At 38.1% G+C, this 26970-nt stretch overlaps 1 protein-coding gene across 5 annotated transcripts in view; it reads right to left on the reverse strand.

Moving 5' to 3' along the window:
* The window catches only part of LOC150085655 (catenin alpha-like), a 499984-nt gene that overhangs the window by 266806 nt on the left and 206208 nt on the right, over positions 1 to 26970 (reverse strand). For all 5 annotated transcript variants that reach the window (XM_090374159.1, XM_090374158.1, XM_090374157.1 and 2 more), the window contains one exon: positions 20818 to 21051. In XM_090374159.1, coding sequence (XP_090230285.1) covers positions 20818 to 21051 — 234 coding nt within the window. The remainder of the gene's footprint in view (positions 1 to 20817; positions 21052 to 26970) is intronic.

Raw genomic sequence — 26970 nt, forward strand, 5'->3', positions numbered from 1 at the left:
TCCAACCTTGCAATTTTCACAATTCCAAATAAAGGTCCCATACTTGTCAAATCACCAGGCTGTACCATGTTCTTTTTGATATAAAAAAAAACCTCCCAACACATACTCAGATTTTATAAAAGCATATTAACATCTTCAGTCTGATTAAATGATCCAAAATAAAGATGTTTCTTCATAAGCCACACTGTTCTTTTCAGGACAAGGTGCCTTACAAAGAAACATGTGTCCTGGAAAGGAGATTATTTGTTTCTAAATACACAGAAGGTAAGCATTAACAAGATTTTGCATGAAAAGGTAATTGGAGTAATAGGCCTGAGAAGAAAAGGATGATTGCATATGATTCTATTACATAAGATTAGATGAGCCTAAGATTGTGTTCAGAGGAGTTTTATTATGACTTAACTGAATATTTGCAATACATTTGCAATACGGTTGGATCTGCAAGTGAACATCCACTGTACTCTAGGATTATTAAAGGGAAAGGTGGATATTTTCCCATCTTTTTCTCGATTTTACCTCACTATGCTTTTGGGCAAAAACACTAGGCTATGGATGAAATAAAACTGATCCAAGATTCCTTAATCGGTATGAAATAAATTACAAGGGGCATTTGAAAAGTTGTATGTACATTAACATACAAGGGGCATTTGAAAAGTTGGTGGCTTGAATTGGTGGTTTATTTAAGGAGTTTAGTAATATGTTACTTTTCAACATAGTCCCCTTGGGGACTACGTTGAAAAGTAACATATTAATGCAATATCACACAATTAATGCTGCAATGCATTAATTCCAGCTGTGACGACACTTTTCTCTAGGGCCTCTAGGAATGCATCCACTGGAGCAATAATGTCACTGTCAGTGGGGAAAATAGACAAGTATTTTTCTAATTACGAAATAGGTGATATCTATCAATCTACCTACCTGGTAGATTGATAGATAATGATGGATAACTGGTAATATTTATCAATCTACCTACCACTTCATTCTGCAATACACTTATTAGTTTTGTGAGGTTTTTTTTTTCCCCTCATTAGTTCTGTATTAAAAACAGAAATCTGCAAGCAATGTGGCATTCAAAAAACCCTTGCTATTTCAAAGGAATTAAGAAATACTAGTGAAGTACAGCAGATAAAAAGGCTGGGATGAGACATTTTCATCCCAGCCTTTTTATTTTCAGAAATTGCATAAAGGCATTAAGCACTTTTTATGCAAGAAGCATACAGTCAATTTGATTATTTATAGCAGTACTGCCCATTCGAAATAATATAAACATATTGCAGCTGTGATCAGCGTATAATGAAAAATTACTGCTAGAGAAATTTGTTTATAGCAATGAATCAAAAGGGAATTTTCAAGCTTGAGCACCTTTAGATTCCCTTCACTTCTTGCTATCTGTTAAAGAGAAAAACAAATTGTTTTCATTTTTTTTTTTTTTTTTTTATGAAAAACCCCAAACATGAAAGGTATCAAAACCTATAGTACTTAATACCGTGCATGGGTTGAAGGAGAAGTAAGGGGGGAGGGGGGATGCCGGAAACTTTGCTCTAGAGACTAAACATGGGTTTCACCACTTCAAGCCTCCAATAAGCAAAGTGGTGGTATTTCACCGGTTGATGAAAGTCATCTACCACCTATAATTTTTTTTTTTGCTCTGGATTCTCTCTTACACCAGCATCCAGTGCCTTTGTAGAGTAAAATAAACCTTCAGAATGTAATATCTTTGGTTGTATTTGGCTTTGCAGCTAAAAGTAAAGTAGGACACTTTAGTTTGGTGAAATTTATCCATTCAGTAACTTCAAAAGTTACTTATAATCATGAGAGCATCATTGGATTCAGCAAAAAGCCATACGCTGCTGGAATATGAGCAATTTCTCTCTCCTATGAGCAATTGAGAAATTGCAGATCTATAAGTTTGGCTACTGCATCAGGGAAAATAATGGAGTTAACAAACAAAGAAGTAATGCAAGTTCACCTCAAAAGTAGTGGCACTATACAACCCACAGCATTTATTTCTTAAGCTTAAGTTCTTGATAAATGTGATTGGCTACAATAAAGTTGTTACAAAGGAAACGGAATGCAAAGAATAGTTCTGACATGACATCCTTAGATTGTAGTAAGGTTTCTGATACAATTTCATGTGTATAATGTTGTATAAACTCGAACAATGCAGCAAATAATTCTCATGGATAAAGACAAAGCTAAGTGATAGGAGGCAGAGCATATGAGGGACATTTGAAAAGTTCATGGCCTGAGTATAACAGGGTAGTGATGCAGTGTTAAAAATTTCTGTACTTAATGTATGACACTTCAAATAGTAACCCACCAAGTTTCAATAATGTCTTTTTTTAATCACAGGTCACAAAGTCAACAAAGTTGTGTGAATGGAGAAAAATTAATAAAATCAGTCACTATGCAGTCATCCAATATTTGGGGGAAAAAATATACACTGGCTCCATGGAGTCGAAGGTTACATGATTGTTACGTGTTTGCACTGTTCTTTTCAATGTTGATGGCTGGAAACCCCAGGGGCTCACATCTGGTGAGTATGGGCTTGGCACACCCAGGGTCCTCAGCTGGATATCATCATTCTTCTCTTTCTTGGTGATTTCCTTCTACTTCACACTCTCTCTCTCTCTCTCTCTCTCTCTCTCTCTCTCTCTCTCTCTCTCTCTCTCTCTCTCTCTCTCCCTCACACACACACACACGGTAACTCAGAAATTTTTTTTGGCTGGTGCAGCATAAGCCTCAGGCTTCCTTGCACCATGTGGCTAATAATAATAATAATAAATAATAATAATAAACATCTGCCTCTAATTGATCTTGCTCACATTTATGCTTACGACTCTCTCTCTCTTGCGTTACACCGTTAGATTCATGATTTTGTCAAAATCTTTGGACACCTTTAGTTGATGTAACTTTCGGCATCATCACAACTTAACAAAATGAAACACAACCACACTGCTCGACAAATGCGAAGTAACTGAACGAAGTAGTTACTTTAACAAGTTGTTCAACTCTTGAAAACTAAAAACTCCCCCGATTTGAAATCTAGTTATATATCCTGTAGAACTCTCAAAGGGCAACAATTTTGTTGCTTACTGTTTTTTTCTAACATTTATAGTTTTCAAGATATTGCAAAAACAAACTTGAAAATGCTTGAATTTTTCAACTCTCTCTCAACCTTGCATCACTGTTACTGGGGAATCATAAGAGCTACATCAAAACTATTTATAGATTAAAAACTACGTTTCCTATTGAACAATTTTGTCCCTTACTGTTTATGTCTATCTATCATAGTTTAGAAGTTACTGAGAGTGAAAGTAACCAAGGCGCAACGGCAAACGACCAAAATGTGAACTTTTTAGTTTTTTTTGAAAAAAATTATATTAAATATCAAAATTCCTAATTTTTTCTTGCAAATTTGTCGACAGCATTATATACGCGATAAAATAAGTATAAATTGTTTATAATATTGTCTATTAGTTTCGGAGATATAACAGCGGTTAGACGTTTCATTTTGCATGACAGCCTGAGTGCCATATGGTACCCCAAATATAGACATTATTCATGTCAAAAGAACTAATGCTAAAAGCAATTCAAGAGGATGTGGTTATAATATTGGGGAGGATGCCCATTCCTACTCCATGGTTAAGAAGCAAACTCCAGAATTTAAACAAGGTGGGAAGGGAAGGGAAGGTAAGGTAAAGTGACCTACGCTGTGGAAAACTTGCAACGTTTATCACTTCAGAAGTTGACAGAGTGCATGATCTGGTGCCAAGTGATTGACAAGTGACAGTGCATTACATTGCCAGCATCTTTGGCATCCCATGTGAACCACACAATAACAGAGATTCTCGCTATGAAAACAGTGTCAAGATAATAGATCCCAAAGTTTTTGATGACAGATCAAAAACACACAATAGTTGTCAAGTGAACATTTGCATCATTTTCATGCAGATCCAGAAAATTTTCTTGCAAGGTTCGTGACACGGATGAGAAAAAGATCGATCACTTTCAGCAAGAAACAAAGAAGCCATCTCTGCTGGAAAAAACAGCAGAAACATGGTAGAAAGCTAAGGTGATTCCTTCTGCTGGCAAAGTGATGGCATCAGTTTTTTTGGATGCTGATGGATTACTGCTGGTGGATTACCTTCAGAAAGGTCAGGAAGTCGCAGGGGGATGTTACACAGACCTTGTGAGGTGTTTACATGAAAACATCAGTCAATCACCAAGAAAAACTTAGCAACGGAGTCCTGTTATGTCATGACAATGCCCCTACTTACATGTGTGTCACAGACATGGCTCTGCACCAGTGCAGTTTTGAGATCTTCAAATTATTTCCTAATTTGAAAAAAATACCTTGCTGAAATCCATACATTTTCCCACTGACAGTGACACACTGCAACATTGGGCACATTTCTGGAGGCCCAAGAGAAACTTTCTTTGCAGCTGGAATCAATATATTGCAACATAGGTGACAAAAGTGTATTGACTCCAAAGGGTTAAAAAGTCACATATTACTAGACTCATATAAATTTTTCATACCAAGGCTACAAACCTTTTAAATGTCCCACGCAGTTATATAAAGGCACTGATTCATGGATGGATTAATGTTGGGAATGGGGCACAAACCCGAAATTTAAATATTTTACCGAATATTGGCAACACTTCTTTTTTGAGTCAGACATGATCATTAGGAGTTTTCTGTAAGATATTACTTCAACACAACTCGAACTCTTACTAAAATAATTTTAATAAACTATTAAAACAAATGAATAATCCACACCCAAACACTGCAGAATGAAAATACCTACTGACACTAGAAATAACACTGAAGTTTAACGAAAGCAATGGTTAAATGGTTTGACGACAGCAATGGTTAAAACAAATGGCGAAAACGAAAACCGAGCACATCCACTAGAATGAAAATCTGCTTGGACACTAACTAAAACAATTTATTTATGTTTTCAAGGGCACACAGTGATTGTCACCATATGTTGTGTCACTCGGAGAAGGGAGAACCCCTCTCCTGGTGCCATTTCACCGTAAACACACTGTTCAGCTTAAACTCCAAAGTCTGTCGTAGGAGACAAATTACTACCACACTATGTTATATATGTGTTGTTCTCTTTCGGGAAAGCTGAATAGAAATGAATTGCCACACTTCATCCTCTTCTTCAGATTCTGAAGATTTAGAAAATGATTTTCTTATAGCCGAGAACAGAGGTGGATTAAGGATGAAATAGGCCCCCCGGCCATATTTAATTTTGGGGCCCCCTTTAGCATACGTTTAATTTTTTTTATCACTACTTCAGAAAATATTTACACTGAAAATGAGGTCCCTCTTCAGGTGAGGTTCCCGGCCATTGCTGGTTTGGCCATAGCATTAATACACCCCTGGCCGAGAAAAACAAAAGGGAGTAAGCAATGGATACATGATATAAACTGGAAGAGAACAGAAAAGGGCGAATTCCATCATTTACTGCAGGACTTAGAAGAAGATGAAAATCGTTTTAAGGTGTACTTATAGATGAATAAAGTAGAATTTAATTTCCAATATAATCTAATTAAGGATGACATACAAGGGCAAAATACGCAATTTCAAAATTCAGTCAGCGGTAAGGAAAAATTAGTCATATGTTTAAGGAAAGTTGAAATGCTAAGTTTAATATGGAATAAGGATTTATTCGGTCACAATACAAAACAAAATTTTTTAAAATTAAATTTAATAACAAAAACAACTTCACAAAACTAAACATTGAACTTGTTAGAAATTGTTAGTTGTACAAACTGAAATGATTGACTTGTTCCTCCTCTAAATTTGTAAATTGTAATACTGTTGGTCTACTTTCCTTCTTTGGTCATCTGAGCGTCTACGGGACTGGACATGTTTCTTTTATCATTTCCTTTATTTTCTTCTTTTATTGTGACAGAAAACTCACGGCATATGAAATTTTCTGCTCGAACCATGAATCGGCCTTGAAGGCCAACGTGTTATCTTTCATGTTATACAGCCATTAACAACAGTTTGTCTCCAACCAATAAACAAAATGGGAAATATAGCGCCGTGCTCTCTGTCTCTCTATCTCCCCCCCCCCCATACATTTTACGTTTGATTTGTTTCCATGTAACCTCATCACATGAGGTGGCAATCGTGTGATTCAATCCTAAGCCACTTTGCTGACTGCCCAAGTTAACGATTTATTTCATTAATGACTTGTTTCGTATACTAATTCTAGATTTCTAGAATTATCTTTGTGAGGAAATAGTTTCTTTAAAGACTCCTAAAATAATCTTACCGATCCCCAGTGGCTTTATTAGGAACTAAAGACCCCTCAAACTTGCCCAAAGACCCCAGGAGGTTGCTACCGACCACTTTGGGAATCCCTGCTGTATACAGTACTAAAGATGTGGATTATCCATTAAATACAAAAGGATAATCACTTCCTGGTTGAATTTCCGTAACCTTTGAAAGTTTTTCACTTAGAAACCGGGGCATGTAACTGCACATAGCCTTAGTTGAGCCAATGAATAATGAATGCTGAATCATTTGAAATGTGAGAACATGGGTGGCGAATTTAACTCATTATTTCTAAAATTAAGATTAAAATAAATGTTTGTAAAAAATGATTATACGAAAAATTACTGGTTTATAAATATTTATAATTATCTGTTGACCATATTGCTAGGTTACACTTATTTCTAATCTAAACTTAGCAGACTGCTCATCTAATATCAACGGTAAATTTCAACATTTGTTAAAACAAGGCACCTTGCTCAGAAATAGCACTAACTTAGGGGATAATGACAATTAACTTAACATTAGCAGAGGCATATGATGCAAGAAAGCAAGCTTATACCACATCAGCAAAAAAAAAAAAAAAAAAACTTCCACTTCACCCCTCCATTCATTCGAAATACCTGTCCAACTGAGCCTTAAATTTATTTAGGCTATCAACTTCCACAAAAAGGGATGGAAGTCTGTTCCACCAACCAACTACCCGCTGGCTAAAGGCAAATTTCCACACATCTATCTTACATCTGTCTTTCCTCAATTTGAATTTATGCCCTCTCAGGTGATTATTCTGAGCAAGAGGAAGAATCCCATGAGCACTGAGCATGCTCAAACCATTCAAGGCTTTATACACCTCTATCAGATCACCTCGCAAGTGCAGTCTCCAGACACTAATTTGCAAAACTTAAGCCTTTCTTTGTAAGAGCAACCCTTTGTTCCATTCACTAATCTTGTTGCCCTTCTCTGTACTCGTTCCAGCAGCTCTACATCCTTCTTAAAATGAGACCTCTAGACCTGTACACAGTACTCAAGGTGTGGCCTGACCATTGCCCTATACAAAGGAATAATCACCTCCTTATCCCTGCTAGAAAATTTCCTATATATCATTGACAATACACCATGAGCTACTCTTGCAGCCCATCTGCACTGCTCAGAGAACTTCAAACCTGCCTGCACAACCACCCCCAGGTCCCTTTCATTCTCTACCACTGTCAGTGTAGTACCACAGAGTTGATAATTTGGGTTGCTGTTTCCCATATGTAGTACTTTACATTTGTCAATGTTAAACTTCATTTGCCACCTCTCAGCCCATCTGCACAACCTTTCCAGATCCTGTTACAGCAGCATAGTGTCAGTAGTGTCCTTGACAACCCTGCCAACCTTCGTATCGTCTGCAAACTTGGACATTAAGCTTGATATACCATCATCAATATCATTTATAAATACAGAAAACAATAAAGGACCCAATACTGAACCCTGAGGGACTCCACTAATAACATTAGTCCACGATGAGCAGTGTCCATTGATTACCACTCTCTGTCTTCTCCCCCTCAACCACCCCTTTATCCATAGCAGCAATTTGCCTCCAATGCCACACTTCTCCAATTTGTGCAGCAGTCTTCCATGTGCAACAGTATCAAAAGCCTTTCTAAGATCCAAGTATATAATATCAAAGTTATTCCCTGCATCCAGTTCTTTTGTGACTGCATCATAGCATCCAATCAAATTGGTCAGGCAAGACTTCCCCTTAACAAAATCATGCTGTGCCCGAGCTATAACTGAAGTCTTGTCTAGATGATCCTGCAGTGCTTCTTTAACCAGTGCCTCCATTAATTTTCCGGGAACAGATGTTAAACTCACAGGTCTATAATTACTTGTGTCAGCCTTTGATCATCCTTTGTGAATTGGGGTCACATTTGCACATCTCCAGTCCATGGGTACCTCCCCTGAGTCCAAGGAAGCTCTCATAATTATGGCTAAGGGTTTGCTTACTTCCTTTGCTGCCTCCTTTAATATAACTGGATAGATCCCATCCACCGCAGGTGCCTTTCTTGTGTTTATCTTCAACAATTTCTCCTCCGCTTTACTCTCAGTTATTACAAGATTCTCTAGCTTACTGCTAGAATTGAATACACCTCTGGCATTCCCCTCGCAGAATAACTCACGTGTGAATATCGATGCAAAATATTCATTTAGTTTGTTAGCTACCTGAGCAGGGTCATCAACAGTTGACCCATCGATATCAAGTGGACCAACCTGATTCATCCCCTTCCTTCTAGAGTTTACATAAGTAAAGAGCTCTTTTTGCTGTTTTACTTTGCATCCTTTGCCAAAGATTTCTCATAATCTAGCATTGCCTGCCTAACCTCCTTTGTGACTTCGTTACAGACCAGCTTATATCTATCATAGACTTCCATGTCACCCATTAATTTATGTGTCCCATGCATTTTTCTTCTCTGCCATATGTCTCATTAGTTAACCTGACATCCATTTAGGCCTAAACCTTGAACAATATTTCTTAGTTGGTATGTTGATTTTGATTTGGTAGTTGTTGGCGCATCGGCTTCTGTGGCCATATTGCACCTCCCAAGGTTTTTGCAGTACTTTGATCCAAGCCCGAGGCGGGAATCGAACCCGCGACCTTTGGGTTGCCGGGCAGGTACTTTACCCACTCGGCTAGCCCGGTCGGCAGTTGGTATGTAAAGCCTAGTAGCTTCCAAGATAAGTTATTTGAATGCTTCCCATTTTGAATTTGCTGTTGGTAACATCATCAGTTGATCCCACTGTATAGAATTTAAATACTGTCTCAGACCATCGTAGTCGCCTTTACGAAAGCAATAACCCTTCCCTTGACCCCTGATGGTAGTTACCTCTTTGAGTAAATCCCACTTCAGCACACTGTGATCACTGCCACCTAGTGGTTCCTTTATCTGCAGATTCTTAATGTATGAAGAATCACTACTGATAATCAAATCAAGAGTATTACTCCCTCTAGTTGCCTCCCAAACATGCTGATGTAGAAAACAATCATCCAATAAATTCACAAAAGCCTTGCTAGTGTGTGAGTGACCAGCCCCCAAATTCCAGTCAATATCTGGGAAATTAAAATCCCCCATTATAAGACTCTCTGATTTACTGGCCCACTCTATTTCCCTGTACACTTTCTTATTATACTCATTAGAGTCATTAGGCCTATAGCACTCTCCTACTCTCAATTTTGATCTCCCAATGCTTATGTCACACCAAACTGACTCGACACTGCACTTTCCGCAATGTCGACTGGCTTCACTTCCTTGGATTTTATGTGTTTCTTAACTAACAGCATAACCCCTCCTCCCTTCCTATCCTGTCTATCCTTTCTGTAGACGTTGTACTCAACAAATTCCAGTTCTGCATTACTTATATCTGTGTGACACCGCATCTCTGATATCCCAACAATATCCGCCTTTGATGCTTTGAGCAATACCTCAAATTCATCAAATGTATTTACCAAACTCCTTGTATTGGTGTACACGCAAGTATACATGCACCTATTCTTTTTCTTAGCTTCCCTAACACAACCCATGGGTTTACTTGTACCGCAATGACTCTCAGCAGTCTCTGAAACATCCTGCATCTTATTTTCCAGGCTTCTGCTCATTCCAATAGAAGCAGTGCAAGAATCACTTTCATCTCTGCCAGCGGCTACTGTTAATCTATTAGTCCTTGTATCCCCCTCCAAGCTAGCAGTTTTCCAACCCACCTAACACTGCCTCGATAGCATCAGCAAACATTCTTGCACCCTTTCTATTTAAATGTATCCCATCCCTGTAGAAGCAGTCTTTCCTGTTAACAAATACAGACCAGGCAGAAAAAAATCACACCCCTTGAGCCCTGAACAATCTTTAAAGGGCCGAATTGATCGACAAGGCTCTCATCATATACTCCCTCCTATTGTGTCTGGGCAGAATTGCAGACACTTTCAAATTCAACCCTAATTCACGGCTTTTTTTTCAACAGTACCTGTACTTGTTAAGTAATTCCGCCGGTCTCCTACTCTTAATATCATTAGTGCCAACATGTACAACTATATCACCTTTTGTGCCCTTAAAAGATGATATCCGCTCTACAACGTCATCAACCTTTGCCCCTGGCAGACATACCGAGGTCCTGTTCCACCTATCCTTTTTACAAAGCATGTTTCCCGTTTCCCTGACAATAGAGTCACCAACAACTACTAGTTCCTTTGGGACCACGCATTCTGCCTTGGGGGTTGCCACTGTGTGGCGCGATGACCAAGTGCAAGCTGTGGCATTGGTGTGGGCAGCTGAGAGCTTGATGGGCCCTCACTTGTAATCCTTCGAGGGCGGATGCCCTCGAAGGATTACATAATACAAATAATACAATACAAAGGAGTGAATAATACAAAGGTCTTTGAGATAACAGAGGAGGAGAAAAAGCAGTATGTACTGGAAATTAAGAACAAGTTTGAGCTTCTGGAGACTGCTCAGGACCAAGATATCGATGAGGAATATTACAACTTTCTGAAAGTGATAAAGCCCAAGAAACCTATAGTGGAAAAGAAATCCAAAGAAGAAAAAAAAACCTGTCATGATGAACCGAAGACGACAAATGAAGAGCAAGAAAAACACTGAAAGGGAGAAAACTGAGTATACTGAGTTATGCAAAGCGATTAGAATGAGACTCAGAGAGGATATAAAAAGATTTAACACAAGAAAAGTAGAACAGGCATTAAAGGAAAACAAAGGATTTAAGTCAGCAGCCATGAGCAGTAATACAGAAAGACAAATGATACTGAAACTGAAGAACAGCGATGGTGTACTTATAAACAGCAAAGAAGGCATAATTCAAATAGCAGAAGACTCCTACAGAGAATTATACAAGGAGCGAGAGAATAATGCCAGCAGTGGGGAAGATGGATTGCAAAGTAGCAACACATACGACATACCCAATATTCTTCCTGATGAGGTAGAACATGCATTGAAGAAAATGAAGAATCAGAAAGCCCCGGGGGAAGATGAAGTTACTGTAGAGTTGTTAATATTGGGAGGAAGAGACATAACACAAAAACTGGCAAGGCTCTTCACAAAGTGCATTAGAAAAGGTGTGACGCCTAAGCAGTGGAATAATTCAATCATAGTTTTGCTGCATAAGAAAGGAGATAAATCAGAAATTGGAAATTATAGACCAATTAGCTTGTTATCTCACATCTACAATTTGTTCACAAGGGTCATTACTAACAGATTAGAAAGAATACTTGATGAGAATCAACCGAAAGAGCAAGCTGGCTTTAGGACAGGATTCTCAACTATGGATCACTTTCACGTAATATCACAACTAATGGAGAAAGCAAATGAATATAAAACACCATTATGCCTGGCATTTGTGGATTATGAAAAGGCATTGGACTCCATACAGCATAAGGCAATGTTTCGGGCACTGGAAAGACAAGGCATAGATACCCCATATATTATGATTTTGAAGAAAATATATAAGGGTGCTACCTCCTTTATTAGACTAGACAAAGACAGTAGGAAATTTAAAATCGAGAAAGGAGTTCGACAAGGCGACACAATATCTCCGAAGCTGTTTACTGCTGCCCTTGAGGAAGCTTTCAGAAGATTAGACTGGTCGCAGAAAGGAGTCAATGTGAACGGAGAGTACCTAAACCATTTATGATTTGCAGATGACATTGTGGTCATAAGCCACGATCCCAAAGAATTAGAGGAAAATCTTAATCAGTTATACACAGTTACTAAGGATTTTGGACTAAAGATGAATATGGCTAAAACAAAAGTAATGATGAACAAGTATGCCACAGAAAGGGAAATAATGATTGAAGGAGCAGTAATTGAAAAGGTGGAGTCATATACTTATCTGGGACAAGTTATTAGCTGTAATAACTTAGGATAATTAGGATAAATTGCTGGAAGTAAAGAGAAGAATAAATTTTGGATGGATAGCATTCAGGAAATATAGTCACATACTGAAGAGCAATATACCAGTTTGTCTGAAACGTAAAATAATGAACCAATGTATACTCCCCACCATGACTTATTTAAGTGAAACTTGGGCACTCACCAAAAGAATGGAAGCGAAGCTGAGAACTACACAGTGAAGAATGCAACGAATTATACTGGGAATCAGACTGTTAGATAAGAAGAGAAACACATGGATTAGGCAGCAAACTCAAGCAAAGGACATTCTTATCAAAACTAAAGAAATAAAATGGTCTTGGGCAGGACACATAGCTCGAAGACATGATGACAGATAGACTAAGAAAATAACAGAATGGTACCCAAGAGGAGCTAGAATAAAACCTGGAAGACAAAGGCGGAGATGGATAGATGAAATTCATGAGTTTTTGGGTAGTAAATGGATGGCCAGTGCTCAAAACCGAAGGAACTGGAAAATTGCTGGAGAGGCCTTCATCCTGCAGTGGACTGAAAATGGCTGCTGCTGATGATGATGATGATGATTTACAACCGTGCCAACCTTTCTATCATCTGCAAACTTTGACATTAAGTCTGATATACCTTCATCGATATCTTTGATAAAGACAGAAAACAAAAATGGGCAGAACACCAAACTCTAAGGTTTCCACTAATAACACTGGTCCACGAAGAACAGTGTCCACTGATTACCAATCTCTGTCTTCTCCCACTCAACCACCCTTTTATCCTGAAATCCAAGTATATGTGCTTGTTGACAGGAGAGACTGCTTCTACAGTGATGGGGTACACTTAAATAGAAAGGGTGCAAGAATATTTACTGATGCTATTGAGGCAGAGTTAGGTGGGTCAGAAAACTGGTAGCTTGGGGGGGATACACAGAACAAAATGTTAACAGTGGCCACAGGCAGAGGTAAAAGTGATTCTTGCACTGCTTCTATTAGAATGAGCAGCAGCCTGGAAAGCAAGGTAATGGAGATTTCCAGAACTGCTGGGAGTGATAGTGGAACAAATAAATACATGGGCTGTGTTAGGAATAGAAACAGGTGCATGTATACTTGCATGTACACCAATGCGAGGAGTAAAGTTAATAAATTTGATGAGCTCGAAATGCTAGTCAAGACATCAAATGCAGATATTGTTGGGATATAAGAGAGTGGTGTCACACAGATATAAGCAGTGCAGAATTGAAATTTGGGGAGTACAGTGTACAGGAAGGATAAACGCAGGTCAGGAAGGGAGGAGGGGTTATGCTGTTAGTTAAGAAACACATAAAATCTAAGGAAGTGCATCCTGATGTTGGTGGACAATGCCCTGGTGTTGGTGGACAATGCAGTGTTGAGTCTGTTTGGTGTGAAATAAGCTCTGGGAAAGGTAAAATGAGAGGTGTGTGTTATAGGCCTAATGAATCCGATGAGTATAATGAGCAACTGTGCAGAGAAATAGAGTGGGCCAGTAAATCAGAATGTCTTATAATGGGGGATTTATAACTTTTCACATAGTGACTGGAACTTGTGGATTGGTCACTCGCACACTAGCAAGACTTTTGTGGATTCATTAGATGACTGTTTTCTACAGCAACATGTTCGAGAGGCAACCAGAGGGAGTAATACTCTTGATTTGATTATCAGCAGTGATTATTCATGGATTAAGAATTTGCATTTAAAAGAATTACTGGGTTACAGTGATCACAATGCACTGATGTGGGAATTACTTAAACATGTAACTATCATCAAGGCTAAAGGGAAGGGTTTTGCTTTCATAAAGGTACCTACAGAGGTCTCAGACAGTTTTTAAATTCTGTACAGTAGGATCAACTGATGATGTTACCAACGCTGAATTCTAAATGGGAAGTCTTCAGGGATTTAATTTTCGAGGCTACTAGGCTTTTCATTCCAACTAAGAGATACTATTCAAGGTTTAGGCCTAAATAGATTTCAGATGAATTAATGAGGTTCGTGGCAGAGAAGAAGAATATATGGGATGCATATAAAGTATCATTTGACACAGAAGCCTATGGCAGGTATAAACTAGTCTGTAATCAAGTCACAAAGGAGGTTATGCAGGCAAAGGCAGATTACGAGAAATCTTTGGGAAAGGATGCAAAGAAAAACAGCAAAGAGTTCTTTACTTATGTAACCTCTAGAAGGAAAGTGATGAATCAGATTGAACCACTTAACATAGATGGGTTGACTATTCATGATTATGCTCAGGTAGCTGATAAACTGAATGAGTATTCTGCATCAACATTCACACATGAGGAGTCATTCAATGAGGGGAGTGCCAGAAGTTTATCAAATGTTAACAGGGAGCTAAGTGATTTTGTAATAACTGAGGGCAAAGTGGAGTAGAAATTATTGAAGTTAAAAATAAGCAAGGCACCTGTGGTGGATGAGATCTATCCAGTTATATTAAAGGTGGCAGCAAAAGAAGTAAGCCCTTAGCCATAATTATGAAAGCTTCCTTGGACTCAGGGGAGATCCCCATGGACTGGAGCTGTGCAAATGTATCACCAATTCACAAAGGGGGTTCAAAAGGTGACAAAAGTAACTACAGATCTCTTAGTTTAACTTGTGTTCCGGGGAAAATAATGGAATCACTGGTTAAAGAAGCACTGCAGGATCATCTAGAAAAGACAGCAGTAATAGTTTAGAACAGCATGGGTTTGTTAAAGGGAGGTCTTGTCTGACCAATTTGATTGGATACTATGATATGGTCATAAAGTAACTGAATTCCAAAAATAATTTTGATATCATATACTTGGATTTCAGAAAAGCTTTTGATACTGTTGCACATGGAAGACTGCTGTACAAATTGGAGAGTTATGGCATTAAGAGTACTTTGCTACAATGGATAAAGGAATGGTTGAGTGGGAGACGATAGAGTGGTAATCAATGGACACTGCACTTCATGGACAAATGTTATTAGTGGCATTCTCCAGGGTTCAGTGTTGGGCCCATTGTTGTTTTTTTATATTTATCAATGATATAGACGAAGGTATATCAGGTATAACGTCCAAGTTTGCAGATGATACAAAGGTTGGCAGGGTTGTCAACGACAGTAAAGACAGTATGCTACTCCATCTGGATCTAGATAAGTTGGGAAAATGGGCTGAGACGTGGCAACTGAAGTTTTACGACAAATGCAAAGTACAGCATACAGCAATAATCGAAGAAAAATGTACCAACTTTGTGGTACTACACTCGAGGAGACGGAAAGTGAAAAAGACCTTGGGGTAATTGTTGAGTCAAATATGAAGTTTGCTGAGAAGTGCAGATGGGCTGCCAGGACAGCTCACAGAGTCTTGTCAATGATTTATAGGAATTTTGTAGTAGGGACAGGGAGGTGATTATCCCATTATACAAGGCAATGGTTAGGCCACACCTCGAGTACTGTGTTCAGGTCTGGAGGCCTCATTTTAGGAAGGATGTAGAGTTGCTAGAACGAGTACAAAGAAGGGTAACACGATTGGCGAGGGGAACAAAGGGCTGCTCTTACCAAAAAAGGTTTAAGTTCTGCAAATTGCAGCACCTGGAGAGTTGGCACCTGCAAGGTGATCTGATTGAGGTGTATAAGGCCTTGAATGGGTTGAGCAAGCTGAATGCTGATGGGATTCTTCCTCTTGCTCAGACTAAGAACCTGAGGGCGGCACAGATTCAAACTGAGGAAAGACAGTTGTAGAATAGAGATGTGGAAATTTGCCTTTAGTCAACGGGTAATTGATTGGTGGAACAGGCTTCCATCTTTCGTTGTGGAAGCTAATAGCCTAAATAAATTTAAGGTTGAGCTGGAGAGGCATTTGGAACGAATGAAGGGGTGAAATGGGAGGAGGTGTGTGTTTTTTTTTTTTTTTGGCTGATGCTGCATAAGCTTGCTTTCTTGCATCGTATGCCTCTACTAATGCTAATGTGATATCAAAATTATTTTTCATCCAGTTCCTTTGGGATAGTATCCAATCAAATTGGTCAGACAAGACTTTCCCCTAACAAACCCATGCTAGGTCTGAATTATTACTGCAGTGTTGTCTAGATGATCCTGCAATGCTTCTTTAACTGCTTACATCATTATTTTCCCTAGAACAGAAGTTAAAATAACAGCTCTGTAATTACTCATGTCACCCTTTGATCCCTCTTTGTGAATCAGGGAAGCATTTGCACTTCTCCATTCCATGGGTACATCCCCCCCCCCATTTCCATTATCACCTTCTTAGTCTAATGCATTTTGAATATGAAAAGGATGGAGGCATAACTTTTTAACAGTCCTTTGTATATTTTGTTTATTTAGAGTAAGACATACAGTTTGTGATGCAAGTCTTTTCACCAATATTTTGGACAACAGCAATAAATGCTGACTTACTTTTCTTAGCAATGAGCAGCATCTAGTTCTTCATTGTCGCAAATGCTATCTGTATCATGGAAATAGCATATAAATCATAAAACCGTTGATTTATTTCATACTGGTGAATTGGAATATTCTTCTTGAAATTCTGATTCAGCGTCCACATGATTTGGGACAAAAGCATTGTTTGACTATAAACACAGTTCAGACAGGGAATGCATTATGAGGGCTTCATTATGAATGAACTACTATGGATAAGTTTATGTGGAATCTAACAACTGCTATTCTGTTTGTGGAGGTATATATAGTTCCTACTGATGTGGTTTTGCAAGATTGTTACCAAAATTTCAACTGAATTTTAATTTCAATTGAGTTGCATGAATTTTGACTCCTCTGTAGGGCAGCTCATGGGGTTCTATACAAAATATACAGAAACTTTGCAGCAGAAACAAAGTGATACCCTGATGTAATGGCACAGGTTTGAAAAGCTTGTTTTAGGAAGAATGTAGAGCTGTTGTAAAGGGTACCAAGGTTCTGTCATATCCTCATCAAGGTTCTGTTGTATCCTTGATGAGGATACAACAGAACCAGAAAGTTGTAAAATAGGAGGAAGTGTAGGTGAACATTATTTGCAGCCAAAACTTTGGCCAGAGACCACAAAACTTAATTACCGCTAGGACAAGAAGCAAGTCTTCCACTCTTATCATTTTCATATTTCAGGGTAGAATTTATTAATAACTTAATGACAACTGTGGAAAGTATTTTGGATAGAAGCCAGTTATGATATGCCATGTTTTCTAATGAACACATTTCTTGGAAAACCAAAGTAAACAAAGGGATCAAAATTTGGTATAGAATGAGGAATAAAGTTTTGTCCCTATAAGTACAATTTCACTGATATCATCTGGGCAAATATTTGGAGCAGATTTAAAACAGTAGCCAACCAATGAAAATGGGAATGAAAATTTTGCAGATCATCCCATTTTGAACTTGTCTAATGCCAACTAATATGAGACTCAAAGCAATGATTGTTTATTATTGTGTTTTTAGGAGCATTAGCAACTAAGGCCATATTGCTCTGGGGATATGCGGTGGTCATTCCCTAACCTTTCCGCATCCTCCGTATTTGGTGGTCACGGGCTCGAACCCTGGTCCAATTAAGAAGTGTGTGCTATTCACTGCTGCTCCTGCCCACCCGACTACGGAGGCACCTTGAAGCAATGATTTGAAGAAACTAGAGAAGTAACATTATCTGTGTGCTCTGAAGGTCTGCTGGTGAGGAAAATATCAGGCATGTTAGATATGTAGTTAGGACTGTCTGCTATCCTAGAAGATAAACTTGTGCAAGGTCATGAAAAATAGTAAAAGCCACAATATCTCTACTTATTGGGTAAAAGTGCAAAATTGAAGTTGGAGTTGTGAACATTAAAATAACTAAAGAAGCTATTAGTTATTAGAAGAATCACTGTTAAGTTAGGCAGGAGAAACTAGTTTCAAGAAAAATTTTAACAAAATGGGATAAAGAGATTTTAAGTCAAATGAGATTGAAAAGGGATTCCATACTGGAAAATCTCTGATGTGGAATATCAAACGCAACATATGCACAAGATAAATGCGTATGCAATGTATGTACCCATTCAAAGTGAAAGAAGTCATTGAGAAAATAATCAGGACAAATGAAATGAGTAGTGATGGATTGAGGCAACCAATAACAGATTTTTTCAGAATAGTAAATATGGCTTGGAAGATTGTAAGCAGAAATGGATATTCTTAAGACTGAAACTGGGATTACCTATATTTAGGAAGTTTTTGGGAGGTTTAGATCTTTTTTGCAGATAAGTTTGTTTCATAATTATAAGGCAGACATTTATATTTCAGCTTGTTTTTTAATTGTATTAATATAAATAAAACAGTAAAAAAGAGAAGGAATGGAAATGATCCTGAAGAATAAATAGTCTGACTGCTTTCAACCATTGTACAGACTCAATTATTGTTTTCATTAATATGCTAAATTTAATGCATTAATACAAATATGTATCACAAACAATTTTTTGTAATACATATTTGTATATAATACATAAAATACAATTTCTTGTATATAATTGAATATATTGTAATAAAATAAATGTCCAGTAAAAACATTGATTCCCCCTCCCATATTTTAGCAGTTGATTGTTCCTACATGCCTAGTGTGTCATGGTGAGATCCAGAAAATGTGATACAGCAGGTTCATGGCATGCAGCCCATACAAAGTACTTGATTTGCAAGAGCAGTGGATACAATCTCACAAACTTCAAAAAAGGGATGGTTGTCAGGTACTAACTGAAGGGTGGCAGTATTACTGCAATTGCAGATCTTGTGGACTCTTTGCAAATTGCTGTAAGTAAGGTATTCCAAGAGTTGATGGATAGTGGATGACCAGTAATCCCTGGGCCAATGGTGGTTCCCATGCCTTGTCAATGGGTGTGGTGAACATAGGCTATCCCATCTTGTGCGTGCTGATCGACAGAAAATGGTGACCATGGGTTTTAACCAGGAGAGAACCAACAGTGTTTCCAAGACCATGATCCCATGAAGCCTCCTCTGTATGAACATTCCGAGTAGGTGCTGGTCAAAGTACCCATACTTACAACCACTCATTGCCAATGCTGAAAGTTTTCAGCTGAATGGCTTCATTAGACCACTGACAACTACAAAAAAGTTGCCTTTTCCAATAAATTACAATTCCTGCAGATGAAGGGTGCAGTGAAAACTGAAGGAATCACTCTGACCTCCTGATCCAACAGAGCAGGCAGGTGACAGGAGTGTTTTTGCATGGGAGTTGTTTTCCTTAGAATCTTTGGGAGCACTCTTACCTCTTGACCATTGTCTGATTGCTAAAAACTACTGATCAGGTACAGTCCTTCACAGTATCTTCACAGATGTGTTCCAGCAGAATAATGCACCTTGAAATGTTACCAGTATTGTTCAAGAGTGGCTTCCAGATGCTACCTTGGCCACCAAATTTTCCAGATAGGGATCCATAGAACATCTCTCGGATTACACAGATCAAGAAATCTGGAGTTTGGATCCTCCATCACAGACTGTTGCATATCTGTGGGAAGCAATCCTGGCAACATGGTATAACAGGCCTCATGCAGCATTCAGAGAATTTATTGAGTCCATTCTCATTGTGTGGTGGCAGTACTCAAGGCAAGAAAATATTATATGCACTGTTATGTAAGTGGCCATAATTTTTTTACTGGAGTGTATACAATTAATACCAATAATAAAATCTCTCTCTCTCTCTCTCTCTCTCTGTGTATTATATATATATATATATATACACTTCTTACTATCTGCATTTTTCTTCTTACTATCTGCATGTTTCTCTTTGCGTTAATTTAATTTATTTATTTATTCTTCTTACTATCTGCATGTTTCGCTTTGCGTTAATTTAATTTAATTATTTATTTTTACCGTATCCATCACATAGGGGGCACCACATTATTTTGACGACTATTACATTATGTCCTAGATACGGTCAAATGTAGTATGTATTATATATTTAATCTTGTTTTAATCCTTAAATTACGTTCTCTGTCGGGTCAACGATGATTAATATATGCTTACATTTATATTTTACTTATATTTCTTACCTTTGATTCTAATATTTCAAAATTTTTCTTAATTAATTATCTTCATTCGATTTATTTATATTCGATTTATGTTCGGCCTATACTGGTTTATATTTGGTTTAGATTTAAATTACTTAGCATATATTGATCATCACAGAAACAGAGAACTTCTTGACGTTTTTTGCCTTCATTCTGGGTGGTTGGCCCCAGTTTAAGTCATCTAGAGTGTCGGTAAAAAGCGATAATAATAATAATTTTTTTTTTTTTTTCGTTTTCTTAAGTCCTTGATGGTATTCTTATTATTGGATTGATTTACTTTTTCTAATGATATTCTATAGACATTGTGGGTGTATTGCATGATTGCTTGCAACTGCATTAACCCATAAATATTAGTTATTGTCTTTTAACTTTCTTGCTTTGCTTTATTTCTTGCTTTCCTTTTATCACTAATATAACTATTAATATATATATATATATATATATATATATAAAGCCCACAATTCTCACTTCTTGATTCTTACATTAAATAATTTTTTTCTAAAATGGTGTTCTATCATTATAAAAAAGGCTGCTTTCTATAAAATCTCAAACAAAATGGAGTCCTTCAATCACTTACCTCTACAAGTTTGTTTGCATGTTCTGTAAAAACTTGGGCATACTCTTCCACCTCTCTTTCATGGCCTGCCTTAGCAGCTTCAATTAAAACTAAGAGTGGCACATTTGTTTCAAGGAAGGAATCAGATACATGGTCAACCACAGCCTTACGAAGTTGCCGACGTAAATCTTTTGTTTTTCTTGTCATGTGATCGATTGCCTTATCTAGAGAATCCGAAGGCTCCTTCCTGCCAACCTGTACAAAAATTGATAGACAACCTTTTCATGAAGATATTCATAGATCAGTGACAATAAAGAAAATCTTTTGAGTTTTCTAATGGTAACTTCAATTCACAATAAAATACTTAATATTTATAATTTTTCAACTACAAGTATCTCAATATTAGGACAACAGAACTATTTTGTGAAAAATAAACGACAAAACCTAAGTTCAAACCTTATAAAATTATGTAATTCAAAATCCTCATCACATCATAAAAATGAGAGGATGAGGAATTTCAATAAACAGCACTGATTAAGTCAAAAAAGATAAGCAAGTGAAGGACAATTATCCTAGGGTGGCAAAAGCAAAGTGCAAAGAATAGATGCAATTATAAGGGAGATTGAAGGCCATTTCCCATATAACTGACTAAATAAATAACAAAGCAATTAGCCTTGTTATTTATTTGGTTGAAAAGTAAATAAAATAATACTGTCTTTCAAAATTTGTTACTCAACACAAAAGCTGAGTGCCAATTTTAAGTTGTTTCATGTTTCTTTTCTGGTAAAACAAAAAAAAAAAATGAAGAGAAGTCAGATCCTGCTTTAAGAATGATAATGAGTGTGGACAAAACCCACCTATACACTATACATTTTGACTTCAAAAAATTAAAAGGTACCATAGCAAAAGGAAAAAAAAAAAAAAAACTGTTTATACAGAATAAATATATATATGCTGAAGTATAATGGCCTGGTAAGAATCGTGATCTGAAGAAAAAAACACTAAACTGTCAGTCATGTTCTGGATCCTGTTGCAGTGTGCTACTGCAACAGGATCTAGATAATTTGGGCAGATGGGCTAAGAAGTGGCAACTGAAGTTCAACCTTGACAAATGCAAAGTACTGCATATGGGTAGAAGTAACCCCAGAGAAACGTACCAACTGTGTGGTACTACACTTAAGGTGGTAGAAAATGAAAAAGACCTGGGAGTAATTGTGCAGTCAGATATGAAGTTTTCTGAGCAATGCAGACAGGCTGCTAGGGCAGGTCATGGGGTTTTGTCAATGATATATAGGAATTTTGCTAGCAGGGAAAAGGAGGTGATTGTCCCTCTGTATAAGGCAATGGTCAGGCCACGCCTTGAGTACTGCGTACAGGTCTGGAGGCCTCATTTTAGGAAGGATGTAGATTTGCTTGAGCGTGTACAGAGAAGAGCAACACGATTGGTGAGGGGAATGAAGGGATTCTCTTACCAAGAGAGGCTTAAGTTCTGCAAATTGCAGTGGCTGGAGACTAGGCACCTGCGCGGTGATCTGATTGAGGTCTATAAGGCCTTGAATGGGTTGAGCACGCTGAATTCTGATGGGATCCTTCCACTTGTTCAGATTACGAACCTACGGGGACATAAGTTCAAATTAAGAAAGGACAGATGTAGAATAGATGTGCGGAAATTTGCCTTTAGCCAGCGGGTGGTTAATTGCTGGAACAAACTTCCATCTGTCGTTGTGGAAGTTGATAGGTTAAATAAATTTAAGGAGGAACTGGACAGGCATTTGGAGGGAATGGCGTGATGATTTTTTTTTTTTTTTTTTTTGGCTGATGCTGCATAAGCTCCTACACTTGCTTTCTTGCATCATGTGCCACTACTACTACTACTACTACTACTACAACCAACCAAGATCAATGAAGATCTGACATTGTTGGCAACCTGTGAATCTTCTTTATTATTAGCCATATAGTGCAAGGAAGCCTGAGGCTTATGCTGCACCAGCCAAAAAAAAAAAAAAAATTCCAAGTTACCCTGGTCCAAGAAATAGAATGATGATATCCAGCTCAGAACCCTGGGTGTGAAAAGCCCATACTCACCAGATGTGAGCCCCTGGGGTTCAAAGCTTAGAGCTTCCCTTGAATTAGCATTTACATGCACGTTGCACAATTTTCTCACCAAATCTTGGATGGTGTATAGTGATGTCTTGTGGTCCAAAGAGAACCTGTAATAAAATATGGGGTTTCTCTTAGCAGTAATCATATTTCCACATAGTTTCATTCTACACAACAGTAGTGCAGGAGCCAAAAGAGGAACTCTTTCACAAAAAGTGGGAAGTTTTTTAAAATGCACATTGCACTAAATATTAAATTTAACCGACAAATTGCATTTAATTTTAAAATACAGCCATAGGGTTGTGTTTACCAGTACAGTAACCTTTGAAATACTGACTTAACTCCTGAAGATTTCATGTAGCATTCTGAAGGAAAGACATCTCATAATCCGTAATGATGGTTTTATTGCCCATTACTCCATTTCACAGGGAGGGCCCACAGGGAGGCGTTTTCTCCTCACTGTTATTTGCTGCAGCTCTGGAACCATTTTTTGCATCCCATAAAGACAACTTTAATACATATGCTGATGACCTGAAATTCTTCATCAAATTTAAAGATGTACAAGTTAAGCAAACGAATGAACAAGCCAATAACACAATAAATGAACTGGAGCATTACCTCAATTGTATTGAACTATGTTTAAACCTAAGCAAATCCGTCCAGATGACAATTACAAAGAAAAAGAACAGGAACAATATCTCTATGCTGGTAAGCGGATACAAAGTTCCAAAGGTTAAATCGCACATAGACCTTGGCCTAAAATGGGATGAGGGACTAACATTCTGTGAGCACTTTGATTACATCAAAGCTAAAACATATGCAGCGCTCTGGGCTGCCAAACAGGAGTTAATTAGTATTAGAAACCCAGATCTTGTTAAAAAGTATATCTTGAAATATATACTTCCCATTCCACTGTATGCGTCACAGATTTGGTGCTCTGCCCCACCGAGCAATCTGAAAGCATTCCTTAGTATTGAATACTGGTTCTTGAGATAGCTGAACAGGATCTCGAACCACCCATTTACTATCTCTAGAGCCATCCTACTTTCCAATCTCAGCATTCCTCGCTGGAAACAGATAATCAACACAAGAAACATTTCACATTAGCCGAACTGCTAACAGGAAGATTAGATGCTCCCAGTATTGACGGCTTGTTTCACTCTCGTCGAGAAGCCACCAGAATTGCTGAAACAAGACATCCTCTTCAAAGCAACTTAAAAAACCTGGACAGCCTAAGTTACTTTTTTCTAGCAAACACAACAGAACTCTTCAATCAACTAAGAATCTGAAACGTTGCAATCTGTAACGAAAAAGCCTACAGATTGCAAGTCTTTGCCGACTCCCATCACCTCCTGTAACTAATGCACAACCACTCGGCTCAAAAAAAACTATATATTCTCGGTACTCTAGATGCCAACCTAAGATGATGTCAAAATTTTAAATATTCTTATGATGTTCAAAGATGCCAAAAATGTAAATATTCTATTATAAAATCATAATTACTCATGTATTCCAAAATTTTGTATTCAACCTTTCAGGGTGAACGTCCCATGAACTTTGTAACCTTTTTCTCATGGTTCCACTTCACACCTTAGAATGTAACTCTCACCCTTCTAGCCAATGGCTGTCCACTAGCATTAGTAGAGGCATTTGATGCAAGAAAGCAAGCTTATGCAGCATCAGCGAAAAAAAAAAAAAAAAAAACCACTTCCACTTCACCCCTCTGTTCATTCAAAATACCTGTCCAGCTGAGACTTAAACTTATTTAGGCTATCAACTTCCACGACAAGGGATGGAAGTCTGTTCCACCAACCAACCACTCGCTGGCTAAAGGCAAATTTCCGCACGTCTATCCTACATCTGTCTTTCCTCAATTTGAATTTATGCCCTCTCAGGTGATTATTCTGAGCGAGAGGAAGAATCCCATCAGCATTCAGCATGCTCAAACCATTCAAGGCTTTATACACCTCAATCAGATCACCTCGCTGGTGCCTAGTCTCCAGACACTGTAATTTGCAAAACTTAAGCCTTTCTTTGTAAGAGCACCCCTTTGTTCCATTCACCAATCTTGTTGCCCTTCTCTGTACTCATTCCAGCATCGCTACATCCTTCTTGAAATTAGGCCTCCAGACCTGTATACAGTATTCTAGGTGTGGCCTGACCATTGCCTTATACAAGGGAATAATCACCTCCTTATCCTTGCTAGAAAAATTCCTATGTATCATCGACAATACACCATGAGCTACTCTTGCAGCCCGTCTGCACTGCTCAGAAAACTTCATATCTGCCTGCACAACCACCCCCAAGTCCCTTTCATTCTCTACCACTGTCAGTGTAGTACCAGAGATTTGATACGTTGCTCTGGGGTTGCTGTTTCCCATATGTAGTACTTTACATTTGTCAATGTTAAACTTCATTTGCCACCTTTCAGCCCATCTACTCAACCTTTCCAGATCCTGTTGCAGTAGCATAGTGTAAGTAGTGTCCTTGACAAACCTGCCAACCTTCGTATCATCTGCAAACTTGGACATTAAGCTTGATATACCATCATCAATATCATTTATAAATACAGAAAACAATAATGGACCCAATACTGAGTCCTGAGGACTCCACTAATAACATTAGTCCACGATGAGCAGTGTCCATTGATTACCACTCTGTCGTCTCCCCGTCAACCACCCCTTTATCCATAGCACCAATTTGCCTCCAATGCCACACTGCCTCCAATTTGTGCAGCAGTCTTCCATGTGCAACAGTATCAAAAGCCTTTCTAAGATCCAAGTATATAATATCAAAGTTATTCCTGCATCCAGTTCTTTTGTGACTGCATCATAGTATCCAATCAAATTGGTCAGGCAAGACTTCCCCTTAACAAAACCATGCTGTCTGAGCTATAACTGAAGTCTTGTCTAGATGATCCTGCAGTGCTTCTTTAACCAGTGCTTCCATTAATTTTCTGGGAACAGAAGTTAAACTAATAGGTCTATAATTACTTGTGTCGCTAATTACTTGTGTCGCCTTTTGATCCTCCTTTGTGAATTGTGGTCAAATTTGCACATCTCAAGTCCATGGGTACTTCCCCTGAGTCCAAGGAAGCTCTCAGAATTATAGCTAAGGGTTTGCTTACTTCCTTTGCTGCCTCCTTTAATATAACTGGATAGATCCCATCCACCCCAGGTGCCTTTCTTGTATTTATCTTCAACAATTTCTCCTCCACTTTACTCTCAGTTATTACAAGGTTCTCTAGCTTACTGCCAGAGTTGAATACACCTCTGGCATTCCCCTCGCTGAATAACTCCTCATGTGTGAATGTCGATGCAAAATATTCATTTAGTTTGTTAGCTACCTGAGCAGGATCATCAACAGTTGACACATCAATATCAAGTGGACCAATCTGATTCATCTCCTTCCTTCTAGAATTTACATAAGTAAAGAACTTTTTGCTGTTTTTCTTTGCATCCCTTGCCAAAGATTTCTCGTAATCTGCCTTCGCCTGCCTAACCTCCTTTGTAACTTGGTTGCATATCAACTTGTATCTATCATAGGCTTCTGTGTCACGTGTTAATTTGTATGTATCCCATGCATTTTTCTTCTCTGCCATATGTCTCATTAGTTCATCTGACATCCATTCAGGCCTAAACCTTGAACAATATTTCTTAGTTGGTATGTAAATCCTAGTAGCTTCCAAGGTAAGTTCTTGAATACGTCTCATTTTGAATTTGCTGTTGGTAACATCATCAGTTGGTCCCACTGTATAGAATTTAAATACTGTCTCAGTCCATCGTAGTTGCCTTTACGAAAGCAATAACCCTTCCCTTTACCCCTAATGGTAGTTACCTCTTTGAGTAAATCCCACTTCAGCACACTGTGACCACTGCCACCTAGTGGTTCATTTACCTGCAGATTCTTAATGCATGAAGAATCACTACTGATAATCAAATCAGGAGTATTACTCCCTCTAGTTGCTTCCCGAACATGCTGATGTAGAAAACCATCATCCAATAAATCCACAAAAGCCTTGCTAGTGTGTGAGTGACCAGTCCCCAAATTCCAGTCAATATCTGGGAAATTAAA

This window comes from Mastigoproctus giganteus, chromosome 5 (assembly GCF_048544385.1).
Source record: "Mastigoproctus giganteus isolate SK-2022 chromosome 5, ASM4854438v1, whole genome shotgun sequence".
NCBI lineage: Eukaryota > Metazoa > Arthropoda > Arachnida > Uropygi > Thelyphonidae > Mastigoproctus > Mastigoproctus giganteus.